The 22250-nt window shown below is 35.3% G+C and overlaps 2 protein-coding genes across 6 annotated transcripts in view; one reads left to right on the top strand and one right to left on the bottom strand.

The window, feature by feature from the left end:
- Positions 1–325: 325 nt before the first annotated feature.
- On the top strand, positions 326–4790 carry LOC123561832 (uncharacterized). Of its 2 annotated transcripts, none has more exons than XM_045354449.2 (3): positions 326–431; positions 2227–2621; positions 3123–4790. In XM_045354449.2, exons 2-3 carry the CDS (start codon positions 2254–2256, stop codon positions 4420–4422), a joined length of 1668 nt encoding a protein of 555 aa, XP_045210384.2. In that variant the 5' UTR covers positions 326–431; positions 2227–2253; the 3' UTR covers positions 4423–4790. The 2 variants fall into 2 exon arrangements, with proteins under 2 accessions (XP_045210384.2, XP_045210385.2); XM_045354450.2 differs by lacking the exon at positions 326–431 and adding an exon at positions 486–619.
- Positions 4791–10025: 5235 nt separating this feature from the next.
- LOC123560794 (beta-galactosidase-1-like protein 2) overlaps positions 10026–22250 on the bottom strand; it is a 61063-nt gene continuing 48838 nt past the window's right edge. For all 4 annotated transcript variants that reach the window (XM_053552873.1, XM_053552875.1, XM_053552874.1 and 1 more), the window contains exons 15-19: positions 21844–21931; positions 20935–21022; positions 19946–20063; positions 18168–18284; positions 10026–15329 (exon numbers count right to left, since the gene is read on the bottom strand). In XM_053552873.1, the coding sequence (XP_053408848.1) occupies positions 15261–15329; positions 18168–18284; positions 19946–20063; positions 20935–21022; positions 21844–21931 (480 nt within the window). In that variant the 3' untranslated portion in view covers positions 10026–15260. The remainder of the gene's footprint in view (positions 15330–18167; positions 18285–19945; positions 20064–20934; positions 21023–21843; positions 21932–22250) is intronic.

The following is a 22250-nucleotide window of genomic DNA, read 5'->3' as shown; positions in this document are numbered from 1 at the left end:
TTGTGATTTACTCATTCCATTAGCTGCACAGTTTACGGCTTACTTATTCTCTAAGCTGTTAAGGTTTTCTCATTCTCTTAGCTGAAGTGGCTGTGGTTTCCTCATTTTCTAAGTTGTAACGGTTGTGGTTTATCAATTCCCTTAGCTGATCTGGTTGTGGTAGCTGAACAGTTGGTGGTTTGTTAATTCTGTAAGCTATAAAGGGCGTGGTTTACGCAGTCCCTTAGCTGAACATGCATTGATTTTCTCATTCTCAGTGGTTTTCATATTTTCTTAGCTGAACAGGCTGTGGTTTTCTCATTCTCTTGGCTGAACAGGTTACGGTTTTCTTATTTCTCTTAGTTGAACATGTCGTTATTTTCACCAACGTGTTATTTTTACGTTCATCTCGGTAGATCTATATCGTTTGTTGGTGGTATGTCAGATTGAAGGTAAATGATTGTATATATTATATATACTATTACTACCATGTAAACTTAAAATATGTGCATGTGTTCACATCACTGGAACATTTTGTTAGATTATCTTGCCAGTAATTTTGGAGTTGCAAATTTAAACTAATTGTCTTGTAAGCTCGTAACATTTTAATACTTCCGCTTTCGGTCTTCTATATCAAAAGGTAAAGTACAGATTTATTGTTTATCAGTATGAATTAAACGAAAGCTTTAACGTATGAATATTACAAAGTATTGAAATAAAAACTTAGAGCTATTAATAAACATGTTTTGACTGGTATTCTTGATTTGTTTGAAATCGAAAGTACAGTTTACACGTTAAAGTTCGTATATTTAATATGACTCAAAGTCTGATTTTATAACCATTATTAAACAAACACAGGGGCGTAGACGGATGGGGAGCGAAATTAGTATTAAGTGGGTGTTATTTCTAGGTTATTGGTTTGTGTGGAAGATTGTTATTTGCGCGAAAACGCATTTTATGAGTGACACAAGCTAGATCAAACGAGTTTTAACTTTCACTAAATCTGTTAAACGCTGTCAAGCGGGTTAATCTGATAAACTACGCAAAGTACTTGTTTTTTAGCTCACTTGAGCAATGCTCATGTGAATTTTTGTGATATATCGTCTGTCAGTCTGTCTGTCTGTCGTCTGTCAACATTTAGCTTGTGTATGCGATAGAGGCTGTATTTTCAATTGATCTTCATGAAATTTGGTCAGAATGATTGCCTTGATGAAATCTAAGCCGAATTTGAGTATGGGTCATTTGGGGTCAAAAACTAGATCACTAGGTCAAATCAAAGAAAAACCTTGTGTATGCGATAGAGGCTTATTTTTCAATTTATCTTCATGAATTTTGGTCAAAATAATTATCTTGATGAAATCTAGGATGAGTTCGAAAATGGATCATCTGGGGTCAAAACCTAGGTCACTAGATCAAATCAAAGAAAAACCTTGTGTATGCGATAGAGACTGTATTTTTCAATTAGTCTTCGTGAAATTTGGTCAGAGTGATTGCCTTGATGAAACCTAGGCCGAGTTCGAAAATGGGTCATCTTGGGTTAAAAACTAGGTCACTAGGTCAAATCAAAGAAAAACCTTGTGTGTGCGATAGAGGCTGTATTTTTCAATTGATCTTCATGAAATTTGGTCAGAATAATTACCTTAATGAAATCTAGGTCTAGTTTGAAAATGGGTTATATGTGGTCAAAAACTAGGTCACTAGGTCAAATCAAAGAAACACCTTGTGTATGCGATAGAGGCTGTATTTTTCAATTGATCTTCATGAAATTTGGTCAGAATGATAGTCTTGATGAAATTTAGGTCAAGTTTGAATATGGGTCATCTGGGGTCAAAAACTAGGTCAAATCAAAGAAAATACTTGTTTATACTCGATGTTTTTGCTCCAATTTTAATAATAATTGGTCAGAATACTTTTTTCCATGAAATCACTAGGTCAAACATGTTTACACTGTTATGGTGTGTTTCTCAGGTGAGCGACCTAGGGCCATCTTGGCCCTCTTGTTTATTAAACCTAGAAGACTTTTTCCCAGGGACAATGAGAAAAATTATCATTTTATTTTTATTACTTATATAATATTTGCGATTATCATATTCTTCCGCGTTCAGGCAGTACCTCATTGGTCGAAACAGTATACTTGTTTAGGATTCAGGGATATGATTTACCGCTAAATAAAAGGACTTGTAAGACCACGAAATAAACTAGTATTGCTTATTTTACTTTGACTTTTCAGTCTTTTCTCATTTTCAGGTTACAAGTAACGAGTGCTATTCCACTATGGCGGTCGGTGGTCGGAAAGTCCCATCATTTGCCGGGTCCCTTGAGCAAGGATGTGATTTTTTGTACGATTACACCTGTTCGCCTTGTATTTCCGACGGAAAAAATAAAGAAGCGGTCAAATTTTGCATCGACTGTGGAGAATATTTATGCGGAAATTGTCTGAATGACCACAATCGATTTGCGAAGATGAAATCTCACCGGCTTGTTGACCCAGCTATGTATGATAGCAGATTTGTAAGCCAGAAGGATGTCAGTGTACCAGCCATTACTATTTGCTGCGAAAAGCATCATGGGAAAGTTTTAGATATGTTCTGTGGTGACCATAATGCTGTGTGTTGTGCTGCTTGTCTCGCATTAGACCACAGGTAAGGTAATATTTATAAAGAAAATCGTTATATTTTTTGTTAACACGCCTCTTTGAAATTTCAACTAGAAGTCGTTCTTAGTGTGCAATATACATAAATCATTAAACTTTGGAATTTGTCCAAGCAGGACATTTTAAGTCGTTTCCAACATGTTCCAAGACCCTAGACCCGTTTTCAATAACATTTTTTTAGTCTTAAACTCATACTTTTAAAGGCCAAATTTACCTCTTGCCTAGAGTTTGTAAATCTTGTATGGATTTTAATTAAACTTGGCTTGAATATGGTGTATGCTACAACAAAGGGTTGTGCAAAGTTTCAGTAGCCTAGATTTGTTACAAAAGACGGAACGGCAGTTTGAATTTTCAGTGGTTTAATGTCCAAGTCTAAATTTCAGACTTAAAAAGTTCGCACTGTCACGTGAATAGTCAGAATCAAACACATGTTTATGCATACACAAGCTTACAAGCTTCATCCAAAGCATGAATTTTCGTATATTTCCAGCCTTTGCAAAGACAGATTTTACATACCTGATATATCGAAGGACTTTCAGAAGACTGAAGAATATAAGCAGCAACAGAAGGAAAGTCAGAAAATTTTATCACAACTTGAATCGATCAAACAGAAAAGAAAGACGGACCTAGCAATGTATAGAACGCAGAAAGACGCCATCTTTAAAGAATTCAAACATGTCAGAGACTATATCATGAAACAATTTGATGAACTTGAAAAAAGTTCTGTCCAGCTCATTGAAAATAGATTTCAACAAAATGTTTCAAATGTTACTGATGATATTGGGAAAGTCGATGATGTATATGAGCTCGTGAAGAGTAGTGATGAGAGACTGAAAACCGAAAAAGACGCATCTGAAGTATTTGTTCTCTCAAAGATTGGAGAGAAACATAAGTCTGATGCAAAAGCAATGGTGCAAAGAATACTGGCGGCCAAAGCATTACCATTAGATTTCAAAATTTACCAGCAAGTAATGAACTGTTTCGCTGGTGTCGAGGCATTAGGGATCTTTTATACCAAAAACAGTAATGTATTTAGCGTTCAAGACAAAGATGAAAAATATCGCTGCGATGTAACAAGTGTTTGTCAACTAAACGATGGTTGCCTTATCATAGTCGACGCTGCAAATCTCAGCATTAAAAGGCTTGGATCTACGTACATCGTTCTAGACAAGTGCAGACTACCGAGTCATCCATGGTCTGTCTGTACATTCAACAACACCGAAATCGCAGTTTCATTGTGTAATGAGAAAACTGTCCAATTCTTAACCGTAAAAGGGAAAATGCAGCTTTCAAGGTCTTTCAAGGTTAAGGATACATGTACAGGACTAGCTTCATCTGACGAAACCTTGTATGTTGGGCTGTTCAACAGAAAACAGATTCAGTCCTACGATGACAGTGGATATCCACTGAAAACAATTGATTTGGGTATTAGTGTCCCGTGGAGTATCGCCATCTCAGCAGATCATGCCTTGCTTTACATCGCTTCACAAAAGGACGGGGTAATTTCAGTTGACACCAACACACAGAAGTCTGAAAAATTACATATCCCTGAAGTCAAGTTTGCAAGCAGTATTGCTCTAACAGAGAATGGTGGCTTGTTGGTTTCTTGTAAAGAGAGCAACAAAATCTTCCATTACATTAGCGGAAGATGTAAAACCTTGTTCACTGAAACTGATGGTATCGACAGCCCACAAGCCTTGTTCTATTACCAGCAACAGGAACTGATTGTGGCTTCAAAGGATACAGACGGCATTGAAGTGTATTCACAAGTAGACAAATTACTGGTGTAACTTTAAGATATGCAGCCTGCCATATAACCTGAACTAAGACATGATAATACAAATGCAACGTCATTAAGACTGGGCGGATGCCGAGATGAGACAATGTTTGTAAAAAAGAATGAAAAGCCTATGTACACTGATATTTTATTTTTTTAATTTTTTTTTGACTGTTGTGCTTTTTCAAGACTCTGATGACATTTACGTATCAGTTACATTCATGAATGGACAGGAAATGAATGGCTTCAGTCTAATCATTGTGTCCATTCGGAAACTGTTGTTGAGATATTGCTTTATATGTAACAGTTTAATTTGTATCAATTGCTTATGTATTTGCACTTAACTGTAAGAAATAAATATACGTGTAAGGTAAAATGAAAGGCTAGAACTACAATGTATATAAGTCAAAATTTGTTGGCTCGAACTCGGATAATTTGTAGACCTCCCTTCGCTCAAACTCGTTGTCATATCCTGTCAAAATCCCTGCATAATGTATTTTGTTCGATGACTCGAACTACAGACAACTCGAACCAATTTTGATGGTCCTGTCAAGTTCTGGTGGACGAAATTCGACTGTATCGATGTCACGCACAGGAACATTTTGTAGCAATTGAAAACAAATCTGTAGTGGTCAGTAAAGGGATTCCTCTTGACAATAACATTGCTATTGTGCATTTTATTCGACCTGGCGGGGCGAAGTTAATCTCTGACTTATGCAGATAATGGTAATCTCAAAAACGAGGAAAATAGGTAGAGCAATATTATTGTTGAATTTCGTATTATTTCGGTAACCAACGATTAAACAGTCATCGCTACATTGGTTACAATGTAAGGTAGATGGTCACTGAATAAGAAATCAGATTGTCGAATATACTACATAACCTGCACAATAATGCAATGGACCGTCGCGAAACCCCACCCCGCCAGGTCGATTAAAACGCACAATAACTTGTGTTACTAACTGGTTTTTGTATATTGTTGTATATTATCTAGCTAAATACCTAATACTTCATCTTCGGTTCCAAAACTATAGTGCTGAAGCGCAGTGTCCAGAAGTATGTTAGAAATCTAATAGCATCATGCAGTTTAGGGAGGCGTACAAAATATTCAATTGTCAAGATTCCTGAGTCCGTATTCATCCACGTTTAAAGTCTGAAACTTAGGCTTTGAAATGCTGAAATTTCTTTCTGTCCTATTAAATTTGTAAATCTTGCCTAGATCTTAATGGAACTTAGCCCGAATTCTACACAAAGTTTCATCTAAAATGAATAATGTTTGCAAAGTGGTTCGGATTCCAGCTTTTCTAAAGGATTAAATGTGATAGATCTATACCCCCAGAGAGGCCACACTCACCATTTCTCTTAATTTCTTTTTAATTACTGCTATGTTAGACTGATGTATGCAATAAGAACTCATCAAGTTGGCAAGTATTTAACAAATATATAATTATATCAACCGTTTTTCATATTTGCCACATACAAAAGTAAACCTGCAGAGAAATACAAACCTAATGAGTTACAGAAATATCAAAAAAAGTAAAATACGCAGTCTATGAGGAATATACTGAATTCTATGTTAAACAAAATGTCGGAACAAAACCAAATAACTTCAAATTAGGCGCATTTCACCTTAAATCTAGTGTTTTCGCTCGGCGGGATCGCGGAGCGGAAGGACTAAATGGTACAGATCCCCAATAACTATGCTGTAACATTTATGTTGGATTAACGTCTCGCTGACATATGGTCACTTTCAAGCTTTTCAAGGCGGAGAATTAGATGGCATGTAACATTCATGCTGGGAAAACAATTGATATTTTAAAATTCAAACGGCGGAATCGCGAAGTGAAAAAAAAAACAATAAATATTTTTCAGACTTCTCTGCAACTCCTTGCCATTCTTTAAGTATGCTGCCGGCGAGGTTACTGTATCATATTACATCAACCCTTCGCAAAGAGCAGAGTGACCTAGTCTGTGAAGACCCCAGGAAGGTTCGTTTTACACTAATGCCACTGGTAAGATATTAAGAACACTAAATACTCGATTTTGGACCTGATCCCAGCTATCACGGGGTTATACTGTAACTAATGTTAGATAAATACATTCCAAGATTGCCGAATGTACATGTATGTTGCTCACCCGGTTATTTTGAACTTGCAACGATATGATAAGGATAAAAATCCCCTTGGTAGACTTAACTGGTCTAAGGATACAGTTTAGATGCATGCACATACTTAAGGAAATATCAGAAACAAAACTATTGTGGAAGCTGGTGTGGAACGTCACTCGTTCGATTTAGAATCCTTTTCTAACAGCTCCGATGCTAAAATGTATTTCGTTTCTCATGAAATTTGTAATCTAAAATTTTGAGCGGAACCAACATAGCGGCCTTGCGACCAGCGTGGATCCAGAACAGCCTGCGCATCCACGCAGTCTGGCCAGGATCCATGCTGTTCGCTAACGGTTTCTCTAATTGCCATAGGCTTTGAAAGCGGACAGTATGGATCCTGACCAGACGGTGCGGATGCGCAGGCTGGTCTGGATCCGTGCTGGTCGCAAAGCCACTATGTTGGTTTTCTCACGGCGCGGCTCAATTATTGCATTAACAATGTAAAGATATAACAGTATCATCTTTGAAACACTGCACATGATACGTATACCCTCAGATAAGCCCAGCTGTTTCTCTAAAAAGTCTAGCTTTAATAAATACTGAAATTATCTACCTTTCATAGAGTTATGTTTGCAAAAATAATCCTTTTTTTTAAATCAAATAAATCGACAATTCTTCTAGGTTGGGCCATTAAAATAAAGTTTATTTAGATAATAGAATATCCTTCATTTTTCACAGCACAACTTCGTCATTGGCAGAAATGAGTTTTAAACAGGCATTTTAACTACCTGTGGAGGACCTAGATTACTGGTGTTCATCTACTGGCAGAACTGATAACTTGTGAGCATGTTACCCGCCAATAAGACTATCTCCTTGTAAGAAGGGGTCCCTAAACTACATCAGAATCACCAGCATTTTGCAGAAACTCCTTTATTAGTATTATTGTTATTTTTATTATACCGGATTTATATAGCGCCCCTTTTTTCAAAACAAACCCGTTCAAAGGCGATTTATATACTTTATATAGCCTACATACAAAACAAGAGGGTCATGATGACCCTGGATGGCTCACCTGAGTAATATGAGCTACATGTTTCAAATGTCAAACTGATGATAAAATATTAAGAAAGTCAGTAGGTCACATTCATGGTCAATGAAATTCAGTTTTACGCTTGGTGTGCAAACCTGTTTCTATCATCAAAATTTCAAGGCTGTATCTTAAAAACAAGAAAGTAGGTCAGTAGGTCAAGGTAACAGTCAAGTGACAACATATTACTTGGGGTTATCAGGTAATTATAATTAAACAGTCCTGGAAATAGGATCAGATGATTTTTAGTATTTTTTCCTATATAACTCACATAATAACTAAGTGACCCCAGGAGGGGGCCTCTTTTTAACCCCAGTGGCATAATTTGAACAATTTTGGTAGGGGACTACTAGACAATGCATTATACCAAATATCAAAAGCCTAGGTCGTATGGTTTCAGACAAGAAGATTTTTAAACTTTTTTTCCTATATAAATCTATATAAAATTTGGGACCCCCAGGGCAGGGCCTCTTTTCACCCCAGGGGTACAATTTGAACAATTTTGGTTGAACACCATAAGACAATGCTACAAACCAAATATCAAATGTCTAAGTGTTGTGGTTTCAGACAAGAAGGTTTTTAAACATTTTTTCCTATATAAGTCTATGTTAAACTTGGGACTCCCAGGGCGGGGCCATATTTGACCCTAGGGGGATAATTTGAACAATCTTGGTAGAGGATCACTAGATGATGCTACATACCAAATATCAAAGCCCTAGGCCGTGTGGTTTTGTACAAGAAGATTTTCAAAGTTTTCCCTATATAGGTCAATATAAACCATGTGACCCCCAGGGCGGGGCCATATTTGACCCTAGGGGGATAATTTGAACAATTCTAGTAGAGGACCACTAGATGATGCTACACACCAGATATCAAAGCCCTAGGCCCTGTGGTTTTGGACAAAACATTTTTAAAGTTTTTCCTTTCCATTGCCATGGCAACCAGTTCTGCATGGAATTCAATTCTTTGAACAATTTTGAAAGGGGGCCATCCAAAGATCATTCCTGTGAAGTTTGGTGTAATTCTGCCCAGTGGTTTTCAAGATTTTTTTATAAATTGTTGACGGACGACAGACATCAAGCGGTCAGAATAGAAAGCTCCCTCAATAATATGCAAGAGAGAGAAAGAGAGAGAGAGAGAGAGAAGGTGGAAGACACTCAAGAATGTCTCAGAAATTTCCAATGTCTGGGCCAGGGCCAGAAGTCTTAACACGGGTGTCTGTATTGACAGTCAAAGTATTACTATTATATCACCAGGCTACCTGCATATATCATTTTAGGTCAATGACATCGACTCACTTGAAAGACAACCAAAGGTGCAAGACTAATTTTGAAGGAAAAGTCTTCGACTAAAAGGTGAGTAAATTTATATGGTAATGAACTCGCCAGGCAGTATAATTCTAGTTACAAGTATGAGTGGTAGTGGTCCAACTTGAGACATAATTATCACTGCCATTTCATGTGAACAAACCATCAGGGGAGGTAACTAGTCACTGATTGGGACTAGGGTGATGGATTCTTTAACAAATGGCTTGTGGTGACAAGAAATTAATTAAGGCTAGAATGCAGTCTAATAATTCAATTTTTTATTATATAAGTTCAAATAAAATAATATCCAATTATGTACAATTATTCAGTATAAGAACACATAAGGATTTCATCCCATAAAACAAGTAATGTTCCAACTTAGACTTTAAGATGGGCACACAAAATGAAAATGGTTTGGATGATTATACACATGGTGTTACTGTGAAATATTTTCATTTCATGGGGATAAAATTTCATGCTTCAGCAGGAAAAAAATTTTTTGTATGACATCAGTTTATAGAGTTTGAACTTTAATAAAGTTATAGAACATACATTGAATTTATTTGGTTGCTGGGAGTCTCCCATGAAAAATAATTATTTCACAGTATATTTGTATAGTTACACTCACTAGAATACTACTGCCTATCCATTTGTTTTAACCCTTACCCTGCTAAATATCTAAAATGGACCGGTCCATCATTCAATTTGGGCCATACCACGGATGTGCAGGCTGATCTTGGTCTGCACTGTTCGCATAGGCAGAATCACTTGCCGCCAGCAGGCTAAGGGTTAAGTACATATTCTAAAATATTTATCAAAATTGAACCATGAAAAATAATATACAGATTAAGATATTCAAATTTTATACAGTCGCACTTTATTCACTTGACCTTGATGGGACAGACAAAGTTTTTTGAGTTATCAGTAGTTGTGAGCTATTGAAAATTGTACTGGGATTTTGTCGGGACCTGATGACGAGTTCAAGCAAATGGTGACATTTGAATTATCCCAGTTCAGGTGAACAAAGTTTGACTGTATAAAACTATTCCATTCTGCTTCTCAGCCTTCAAACATAGATTAAAATAGGCAAAATTAGTAAAAAAAAAAAAAATACAAAATGAAAACACAGCTGTCTAGTTCGTAGCTAGACTATAAATTATATCATAAAGATAATAACTTCTGTGATTGATCAAATTTGTATTTATCATTGTGGTAGAAAATTTTGGAGATTCTACGATATAACTTTTGACAAAGAAACCATGATGTTCCTGTATCACTCACCTAAGTACTTGCGGTAAAAGTTAAAGTACAACATTATAAAGTGAAATATTTAACTCATCTGAATTCAAGCTGTTCTCATGCATGGTCTGTCCTCTGTGTCCATAATTGATCTGTTAACACTCTAAAGGACAAATGTTAGGTCCAATCATAATGTTGCTTGCACCTTGGTCAGAATGTTTGTCATGTAAAAATATGGGAAAATTCGAAACTGGGTTATCAGCAGTTAAAAAGTAGGTAAGAAGGTAAAATAACAGAAAAACCACATAAACACCCTACAGTCCATATTTTCTGCTTGATTTACATGAAATCTAGTCAGAAAGTTTACCGTAATGAAATCTTGATTAAGTCTGAAACTGGATCATCTGGGAATCAAAATAGGTTGCTAGGGTCACTAGGTCAAATCATAGAAACACATAAACATTTAGAAATCAAGTTTTTGAATGGATCTTAATAAAACTTTTCATATCCATTTAGTTTAATACCAAAAGCACAACTGTTGCCTTCCATAACACAGTTTGTAATGACATATATTTTAGGTGAAACAGTCAAGGTCAAATGAGTGAATAAGGGCCATCCTAGTCATCTAGTCACTTGATTAAGGGCATCTAAAGATCTTGTGACCTGTAAGTTTCATAAAGACTGCAAAAAAAATGTGTCCGTGTCTTCTAATGTGTCAACTACATGTATGTAAAATATATATCAAAAGGCCACATCTTGGATGTAAATAGAGCAGTAATCTGCATACGACTGTGTCTACATGTATATACAGAGTTTCAAGAATATTGCTAAAATTATGTGGGATCTAATGTATTAACATTAAAAATGTTTGCTCATAACCGATGGACAACAAGGGTGATCACAATAAATGGAGTCTGAAAACAAGAAGGTCATGATGACCCTATATCGCTCACCTGTTAAATATGCTACATGCAGTATATATATAAGGTCTGTGCCATAAAGTTCCTTTGATTTGATGAGTGACCTTGTTTTTTACCCCACATGACCCGGTTTCAAACTTGGCATAGGGACCATCAAGATAAACATAAACTACCTGACAGGTGAACTAATAAAACAATACATATAATTCAGTTTCAAAGTATTCCCTGTAAATTTTATAAACAGAAAAACTTCCAATACTTGTCAGGCATATTTTTGTTCTTGCATTGAATGTAAAACATAAAACATATAAAAAGCAACTTGAAAGCACTAATCAAGCACCTGGCTTGTCTTTCAACCCTTATGCATCAATTCTATATAATTATCATTCCCATTTCAAACTTCAAGCAAAGAAGACATTAGAACCAAACTTCAGGTACAAACTGATCCCACTTAGAACTATAAATGTACATAATAATATTCAACCAATTCATAAATTACATCATTTTTCTTAAGGAGGTAGGTTACCTTTATATTTGTATGTGGGCATGTCCAACCGGAAGCTAACGTGACGATTTACGACGACGTTTACGACAAACTAAATGTGTTTGAATATTCATTCTTCTGAAAACAAATCATAGACCTGTCTTCGATCTGACGCTTTGTGGTTTAATTATGCAGAAATAATGAATAAATTGCCGCAGAAACGCTTCAAAACAATGTTGCCTTAAAATGACGTCATTGACGTCATGACGTTACGTGTCAGTTACCGCGCAAAATTAATAGCTTTTATCTTGAAAGTACGTAATTCTGTGCATTTTCTTCTTCCAAACTATTTTCAAATAACCATTATTTGCTGAAATGTTTTTTATGAGTCTTTTGCTCTGAATAATAATCAATATTTTGCTTCTTTTATGTAGTTATATTGAAATGTTATGCGGAATGTAAGAAAATGGATGATGGTAACCAATGTTATTTGGAATATAGTTGGGTGAGAGGTTACTTGTTACGGCCATTTTCAAATAAAAAATCTAGCAGTTTGATTTGTAATACCTATTTTTCAGGTTCCGTTGATAATTTGTTACTTATATACTAAAACTAAGATCTAAAATTGTTCAAATTTCACTAGAAAATTGTTGTTTCTTTAATTAAATTGATGTTACCATGGAAACGAAGCCCGTGACCTATGTATCTAAATGTAAAATTCAAAAGCGTTGACACTAGTCTATTTAAGAAACACAGCTTCGGCTTTTTATTTTCTTTTCAACAGTATCCATAAGAATAATAGTAGCATGCTGAACGATTTTTCCATGAAAAATGCCAGACGGGGGATACTGCTGTAAATATTCTAAGCTTAGAAATTTGTTTGAATAAATGCAGATAACACGAAAATATAACTTATGTTAGAAATAATATGTTTTAAAGCTACATCAACTAGAAAGATAATCTTATTCAATACTATTTTATAAGAAATTACGACAAAAAGCAAGATATAAGCCATTTTAAACATCTCTGTTGCCATGGTTACTTTAAACTTTAAGAAAAATAGGGTACCATGTATAGTGCTTGGTATTTTGCTAATGATATTTTCCAAATATTCCATATTGGTCATTAACAGAATGGCACTGAAGCCGTCGAAAACCCCTACTTTCATACATAGTTGTTTAAAAATGAGAGAAAATGCGTTACCATGGAAACACGAGCCCCGCGACATATACATTTTAAGCTTATATTAGAAAGCTAACGTGCATACTAGTAAAATTATAGATTATGCTGACTTCTACGGATATCAATGAAACTAAAATACACTGAAAAGTGTTAAATATCCGTATTTTCCTTCTTCTTTCAATATGAAATACCTTTGGAGGGTCATGTTCTTCAAACCTGGATAAAAATTGAAATTGAAGGGACAGAGACAAACGAAACTGAGATTTAAGCAGTTAAAACTTCATATTACACGAAATACAAAAAGATGCTGCGGTTCAACTAATTTGAATTTAGCCTTGTAACAAGGTAACCTACCTCCTTAATACCAGCAAAAGTAAATATAAAATTACATCATCAAAATGGCTCAAGATATTCCTATAAGTCTACCAAATGGAAGACCTACATTAAGAAAGTAATTACAACATATAGTAGATATACAACCTGTTTAAAGGTACATCCAGCATATTTACAACAAATATATAACATATAAACCTTAAAAAAAAACAACAGTAAAACAATTAAAAACTTATTGATATGTATCAACACCCTACTGGGAATAATGATAAAAAACATTACCTGGTCAACTAATAGGTTATTAGCTTTGTATCGGGAAATATGCACGAGTTCTGCAGCGGAAATATTGCATGACTTTAGGAGCGCGATATTCTTCTGCTAAAGAATAAGTGCATATTTCCCAATGCAAAGATAGTAACCTTTTTATTATGATGTATCTACATGTATAACTGTAATGTAGATATTACGATTTTGTTCAATAGCCTGAATAAGACTGACAATACTTTACTAAATAAAAGAATTAATGCAAAGACACTTTGAATTTTATCACACGCCTGTTCTGAAATTTCGGCATCAGTGTATGGAAAAACATAGACGTTGCCGGTTCCATTGTGACTTAACGGGGAATAGAAATGAGTATGTAATAATATAGAGTAACAGATTTCTCTCTCACTCAGGTAGTGTTTGCTATCTTTATTCTCAGCCTTGAGCACTTATTCAATCTTAACAATTTGCATGTACAAAAGATTCATCTGAAAATGAAAACCTCTAATAATAGGATCAGATCATTATTTCTATCAGTCACAGAAGAGCATGGACACAGTTCCTTTATAAGTATGGTTTTTATGGCTGAAAAAATGTTGAAAAAGATGTAAACCTGAACACACACACACTATAAGTATGGTTTTATACCAGTGCTCACCTAACACATAGCTTGCTGCATTCTTTAATTCAAAATAAAACACATTTTCTCTTTACCACCAAAAAGTGATTTCTAAATGTTTGGAGTTTTTTATGCACAAATCTGAAGAAGTTCAATTTTGAATTTCATATTTTCAAGTATTGTCAACTTCAAAATATTCAGAGATGTATTACGGTAAGTACAGGGAATTAAACCTCATCTCCTCCAAGAAAACCAACTCATGATCAGGAAAATGTTTAGGTTGGCAGGGCCTTCAGTTTTGAGCTGGCATCTTAATAGGAGCAAATCATTTCACAGAGACATGTCAGTTTTGAGGGTTTTCTATCATCCAGGGTTTCTAGGTTTAGATGGGCACTGCTTTGAACTTCAAATAATTTAGACAGACTTTTGGTCATCTGATACGCTCAGTCTGTGGAAATATATCCTAGGAGAGAATAAAACAAGAAATACTGCAAGAAATGTTTTCTATCTTACACTCTTTCTCCAATAACTTGAAAATATGTAGTGTGTACCATATTTTAAGGGCTTTGATTCGCGAAGCAAAGTGATTTGATAGTACATGTACTAGTATTAAATAACCTTTTTCTATCATCCTCGTTTCTGATATAATCACCCCTTCTTACACACCTTCTTGTTCTTCAACTTTAAGGTAGTTCTGCACATAGATAAACGGAAAGTGTTGGCATAATGTCATTTATCTGTACAACAAAGAACAAAACATGGACTCTAGCTTTTTCAAATCAGTCTAGCAATAAAGGATATGACCTCCACTATTTTACATGCCAAATATTTTCAGTATACTAGTATCATAAAGTTTTGAAAAATCAGGGTTTCATCACATTCTACACTGTAGAAAAAAACAATCACCCTAACATTCAGAAAAGAATGCTATGATGTAAACACAGGCGCTTGAAGCTCTATCAATAAATATATGCATTACCATATCCCACCCACCTAATATACTCTCCTCAAGAGATGTAACCTGTACATATATTTCATTGATAGAGCTTCAAACACCTGTGATGTAAATATAGAGGCTATATCCAGGGAGGTAACTCTACTTGCAGTTCCTAGCTTACATTGCTATAGTCCACTAATACTCATAGATCCACCCCTGTACACATGAGATTATCTATCTGCCTTGTTGCCTAGAACACATTGATGCCTAGAACACATTGTTTTAGCTTACTAAAACACTGAACTGTTTTTACCATTGAAACATCCCTCAAATAAAATTAGAAAAAACTAGAATTGTACTATAAAACTATAATCAGCTCAACAAATGAACATCCTGGAAGATCACAGAGTGGGAGGCTTTGTGCAGTTCAAATATCACAATCTAAAAATAGAAAAATAACCAAAAATACATGTATAATTTCTCACTAGAATTAACAGCAAACTGTTCTATTCACATTCACTTAACAATTCGTATAAATGCAATGACACTTACTTAACCTGAACCCATTCACAATGCCCGACTTCCATTTTATCCAGTCAAGACAAGCAGTCTTAATCTAAACTTGCCCCCACTGACATTCCACTTTCCCGTAGATTTTTCTCTCTAGGTAAACTGTTTCATCCAAAACGTAAAGAAGTGCTAATAATTTGACAAAGTTTTATGGTAAAAGACACCCAAAGTTTTATGTCATCAATGAAGACATGTGATGAAAAGTTATATGAACATTTACAGTCCAGCAGTACTAGGTCATGACAAATTTAATAATTCTTCTTGACATAATTTCATGATTTGCTATCAAACATAATTTTCATGTGATGAATATATCCAGAAATTACTGATTCAAGTTTGAATTTTGCCCATAAGCTGTTAAAAAATGTAATATATATTAAGTACATGTCATCTATGTCAGAAGATATAGTTTAAGTAGGACCAAGTGAGGTTGAGGTTTACAAGATATAGGTAGATCAAGACCTTTAACATATTAGTTTAAGTAGGACCAAGTGAGGCTGAGGTTTTTATCAAGGAAGTTCCATTGGGTACTGTATTACCAACAATGAAGACCACCCCTTCCCGCAGTTGATCCGTCTAAAGCATATAACTAGACAAGTAAGTACTGGTGCAATGAGACATGTATGAACTGGTGCAACTGATAAAACAGATAGGCAACAGCCTCACCTGAACTGAGCAAAAATTGCCAATTTGACCCAAGAAAATTTCATTTTTCAGAGGGTGCTTTACAATATTGCCCTAAAAATGACTTCAACATTTGTCTTTCTCAAAATATCACTGATTCTAAGTCTTGTAGTTGTTGCTTTTCAATCCTTGTTTCTGCAGCATCTCCCTACTGCTACCCTTTCCTACAGATCAGCTGGTGATACACTGCCAAATCATTTAATTTTGTGCACATGAAATTTCATGGTTTGGACCAGAATGGCTATTTTGTTATATACAAATTTGTGGATTTCCAATTTTTTATATAAAGTGAATGAGAATTTTTCTTGTTCGTTAAGACTTAAGGAGGTAGTATACCTTGTCACAAAGGTGAATTCAAATTAATTTAACCATCACAAGTTATTGTATTTCGGGTAATTTAACATTTTAGCTACTTCAATCTCAAGTTTGTTTATGATTTACACTTCAAGAACAATTTTTATCCAGGTTTGAAGTACAAATGTACATGATTTTATATTAGTCAACAGTGATATCCTAAACAAGAGGGCCAAGATGGCCCTAGGTCGCTCACCTGAGAAACACACCATAACAGTGTAAACATGTTTGACCTAGTGATTTCATGGAAACAAATATTCTGACCAATTTTCATTAAGATTGGACCAAAAATGCGTAGACAAGTATTTTCTTCCATTTGACCTAGTGACCTAGTTTTTGACCCCAGATGACCTACATTCGAAATTTACCTAAATTTGATCAAGGCAATCATTCTGACCAAATTTCATGAACCTCAATTGAAAAATACAGCCTCCATCACATACAAAACATTTTTCTTTGATTTGTCCTAGCGACCTAGTTTTTTACCCCAGATGACCCATATTCAAACTTGACCATAATTTCATCAAGGCTATTACTCTGACTAAATTTCGAACCTGACATAGATTTTATGAAAGCGATTACTCTGACCAAAATTCATAAAAATCAATTGAAAAATACAGCCTCTATCGCATACACAAGGTTTTTCTTTGATTTGACCTAGTGATCTAGTTTTTGACCCCAGATGACCCATTTTCAAACTTGGCCTAGACTTCATCAGGGTAATCAGTCTAACCAAATTTCATGAAGATCTATTGAAAAATACAGCCTCTATTGCATACAAAAGGTTTTTCTTTGATTTGACCTAGTGACATAGTTTTTGACCCAAGATGACCCATTTTCGAATTTGGCCTAGATTTCATCAAGGCTATCATTCTGACCAAAATTCATGAAGATCAATTGAAAAATACAGCCTCTATCGCATACACAAGATTTTTCTTTGATTTGACCTAGTGACCTAGTTTTTGACCCCAGATGACCCATTTTCGAACTTGGCCTAGATTTCATCAAGGTAATCATTCTGACCAAAATTCATGAAGATCAATTGAAAAATATAGCCTCTATCGCATACACAATGTTTTTCTTTGATTTGACCTAGTGACCTAGTTTTTGACCCCAGATGACCCATTTTCGAACCTGGCCTAGATTTCATCAAGGTTATCATTCTGACAAATTTCATGAAAATCAGTTGAAAAATACAGCCTCTATCGCATACACAAGCTAAATGTTGACAGACTACAGACAGATGCCGGACATCGAGCGGTCACAAAAACTCATCAAAAAAATCCAAAACATGTGCGTGTGATTTTTTGTAAAACACATCTCACACTACCACTATCCCTATAACTACCATGTCATCTCATTTGAAAAATCACTGTAAGTTTTGCTTACAATTATTTAAGCAGGGCAGCTTAAAAATGGCCTTTTTTATATAACATCTGAAATTTAACGTTGCCTGCCACACAATTTACTGAGGAGCTAGGCTTGTCCAACCAAGTTTTGATATTAAGGGAAAATGAAAATGATAATAATTATCCTTATTTGACCAACAAAATCCACTTTTTAAAAGCATTTAACATATTGATAAAGGACACTTTTGTGTAAGTTTTGTAAAAGCATTGAATTAAATAATTTCATTCTAGTATCTTTATTATTATAAGTGGGAGAACTGACCTGATTATTTCCCGGTTTGAGTTTAGGAGCTGGTACATACAGTGTTCTCTGTGGACCCTCCTTCCAGTACCTTCCCAGGTTAAAACCATTCACAAATACATTACCCTTTGTCCAGCCCTGCAAAATATACACATGGATATACAATACATTTACAGTATAAATTTAAAACAGCAAATTATCTTTGAGAAACAAACAGAATAGGACCCGTGTAGTTCACAATTTGTTGAGTTCCCCTTCTAACATCATTTCTGGTACAGGCTGGAACCATGACCTTCTGAAAGCCAGATGAATGGCTTCCACAAATGAAAGAATTCTATATCCCAACCCTGGTCTCATCTGTGATTCAAAGTCAGTGACCTTTAAATCACTAAGAATGGAATAAGATCCAAAACCAAGTAATATGGTTTTAGCTCTTGACAGCTAAAGATGGTGCAAGATCTAAACAGAAGTAAATACTGACTGCATTACTATATGAATAACCACTCCCTCCACAGAGTTAATGTTCCCTACAGTTACTTAAAGGTCCATTACTAAGAGAAAGTGAGTTTGCAATTTTTTTCATAGCCAGTGCATAGACTTCTGCAAGACACTAAATAATGAAGATTGGCAGGTCAAAATTCACAGACGGTCTTTGGAACTCAAAGAAATGTATGTGTATTATGTTGAAATTTCAATGAATCGACAGAATGACCCCCCAGGTCTTTTTAACTTTCTTCATACTTCATAGAAAAATAATTGTACATATACTGCGATTTATTTCGAATTTCTACATACCAACTTTCATTTTCCAATAAAATGAAATAGTTTCTGTGCTTTTTAAAAGAAATTAAAATGTTCACTTTCCTTAGTATTGGACCTTTAAACCTCTGTCAGTGACAATGGAGGAATGTATTCCTCTGTAAGCGAATTTGATGACTGATTCCAACATCTTAATTTTATAAAAATCTTGTATAAATTGGTAATTCTAGAAATCTCTTGACTGGTAATCCAGAACTCACTAGACTTTGTTTGTTTTGGGTTTAATGCCATATTTCAATAATATTTCTGTTATGTAACAGCGAGTAAAATTAACCTAACCACTGTTCCTGTATTCTGACCAGTATTAAATGTTCTCTGCAAGTAACTGCCAACTCTCTACATAAATCAGTCAGAGAATGAAATTTCTTGAGACACAAAGTCTTTTATAAAATCCTTATGGAGAACATGCTCCTTGTCCAGGGATCGAACTCACAACCCAGTGTTATGTAGATCTGCACGCTCCCTACATAGCTTTACAAGCTCAACGGACTAGTACATGTATCACGCTAGACTATCCAGAATCACTGAACTTGTAATCTAGATATCACTCAGAGCAGACACAGTGGTCCAGTGGTAACACAGTTTGACTACGAAACTAGGGGTCATGAGGTAGAGCCCCTGCTTCTCCAAGTAAATATTACTAAGATTGGAATAAAGGTCTTTACACCTTGCACACTAAAGAACCAAAGAAGTTTCTGGAATTTTAGCCTCTTCTGTATCTTGCAATATCCTTCTACTAAGATTACGAACAGTCTTCTGGAGGAGTCGCCCATAAGGGTTACCGGTGGCGACTATATAAATAAACTTACATACACACACACACACACACACACACACAGAGCAGAAATCATTAGACTGGTAAGACTTATCATCAAGAAATCACTAGACTGGTATTCAAGAAATCACTAAACTTTGTAATCAAGAAGTCATTAGACTGGTTATCCAGAAATCACGAGACTGGTAAACCAGATATTACTGACCTTCATGTTGATGAAAGTATCCCTGGGTGTTTCATCTATCTTAAGTGTGGCTGTATACAATGAGGAAACTCCGCCTGCCCAATTTGTGAAGGTTTTCCATTTGTGACTGTCCATCATACTGAAAATAAAAATAAACCAAATGTTTAATAGATATTTTGAGGGATTTTACTGTGATGAAAAGAATGAAGTTTTAACTTAAAATTTACTGGCTAAATGCATAATTCTATCAATTGGTTGGTCTGAATAAAATCATTTATCACAAAGTTCTAATCAATATGAATAGCAGTGACGTGCCAATTAATCACAGAGTCAACAAATCATGAATAACTTGTCCATGTGCGGCCCATGACGTGAACATCAATAGAATTTTTGATCGTTGAGAAATTTTGATGCTCTAATTATTCCGTGGAAATAAGCTTGCCACTTGTAACTTTCAATTTGCACGTTAAATGATTTCTAATCAAACAGAACTGTAACAAATGACCATTTCTGGGCATGTCGTTCAAAATTGCAAAAATTAGTGGAATTATATTATTACACTTCACTTTATATTTCATTCAGTAAGCATTTTGTCAAAGCCTCTGTTTCAATTTCAAACATAATAGTGCATAAATGACAATTTAAATGTCAGAAGTATGATAACATTAGCATATTTGCAGGGGCCTTTGCGGCCAACTTGTTAATATAGCTGACATTATATCACATGCTCCTCATGGACGTGGGTTCAAGCCTCACTCAGGCATTGAATTCTTCATGTCAGGAAGCTATCCAACTGGCTTACAGAAGGTCGGTGGTTCTATCCAGGTGCCGCTCATGATGAAATAATGCACTGAGGGGCACCTGGGATCTTCCTCACCACCAAAGCTGGAAAGTTGCCATATGACCTACAATTGTGTTGGTGCGATGTTAAACCCAACAAAATAAATAAATAAATAATAGCATATTGGCAACAGTTATTTGAACAGCAAACTATTGAAGTAATTGATTACCTGTTCACATAGTCTTCCTTAAACTCCATTGGATATATTCTCCAGTTTGTAACAACTTTTTCATCTAACTTCACATCCCCTGACAAGCCTATACAACATAATATTATGTACATTATAATATGTATATACCGGTAGTTTAGTGAACTGATATCATTTCTACAAGTTCTTAAAATGTTAGAGTCAACGTTATTTACAATGTAGTACAGGGTGCTTTGGTTGTTTTAGGTTTAGAGCCTTTTTATGTAATAGTTAGTAGTTAACTTAAAAACTGTTCCAAAATTCTGTACAAGTATATATCTGTTCTCAACAAATAAGTGCCAACTTCTCCACATGTAACAGAGAATCATTCTAGGTACAATGCCTCCTATCAAAACGTCACAGAACATACGCTTTCAGGGCTTTTTTTCCTGGTTTTGGGAAGAAGTTGTAGCCTGTTTATTTTGGGAAATTCAAGCATTATTTTTGTTGGAAATTGGGCAAATTCAACCAAGATTTTGTTTGAAAGTGGGAATTTTTGGGAATTACCCACTAAAATTGGGAAACTGAAGCATGTTTTTGGACTGGGAAGCCACTGAATTTTGGCTTCTATTATAGAAGGAGAAGCCCTGGCCTCGCAAGTGGATCAAGTGTATGACTCCACCACAGGTCTGCATTCTCCTTATTCAGGTAATAAGCCAGGTATAGTTTAGAGCTATTCTTATCACTAAACGAATTCCTACTACCCTAGTAGGGAATGGCACAAAGGCACAAACTTCATGCTTCTACACAAATGTAGGAACCAAAGTGACAGACAGACAGGCACAGATCTACAGAGGAAGACATATATAAAGAAACACACAGAGACAAATATAGTGAGAGAGGCAGACAGACAGACAGACAGACAGACAGACAGACAGATCACTTCCTTACCTTTTCTTTCCACATTAAACCTGTTGAAACCCATCATAACATAGTTCACTCTACCATGATGCTCTACCAGTATGTCCAGTATATTCTCCTGCAATGTTAAAACACTACATAAAACTGATATATCTACATTAATTTATAACTGCATTTCAGTCTGACTGCGTGTGTTTGAGGACATAATGCAGATAAATACTGATGGATATTTTGAATTTACGAGTGGCAGTTTTCACGAACATTAGCGAAAATAAAAGCATTGAAAATATTACCCAATCTACTGTATCTTAGGTATAAGGGAGGTAAATCTACTTCAACTGAGCCAGAGGGAAGAATATATTCTTTCCTAATTTATCTCTATGTTTAAGAAAATCACATGTACCCATTTCATTCTTCCAAAGGTTACTTTTATTATT

The sequence above is a fragment of the Mercenaria mercenaria genome, chromosome 10, assembly GCF_021730395.1.
Source record: "Mercenaria mercenaria strain notata chromosome 10, MADL_Memer_1, whole genome shotgun sequence".
Classification (NCBI taxonomy): domain Eukaryota; kingdom Metazoa; phylum Mollusca; class Bivalvia; order Venerida; family Veneridae; genus Mercenaria; species Mercenaria mercenaria.
This window is presented reverse-complemented; position numbering and strand designations above follow the sequence as displayed.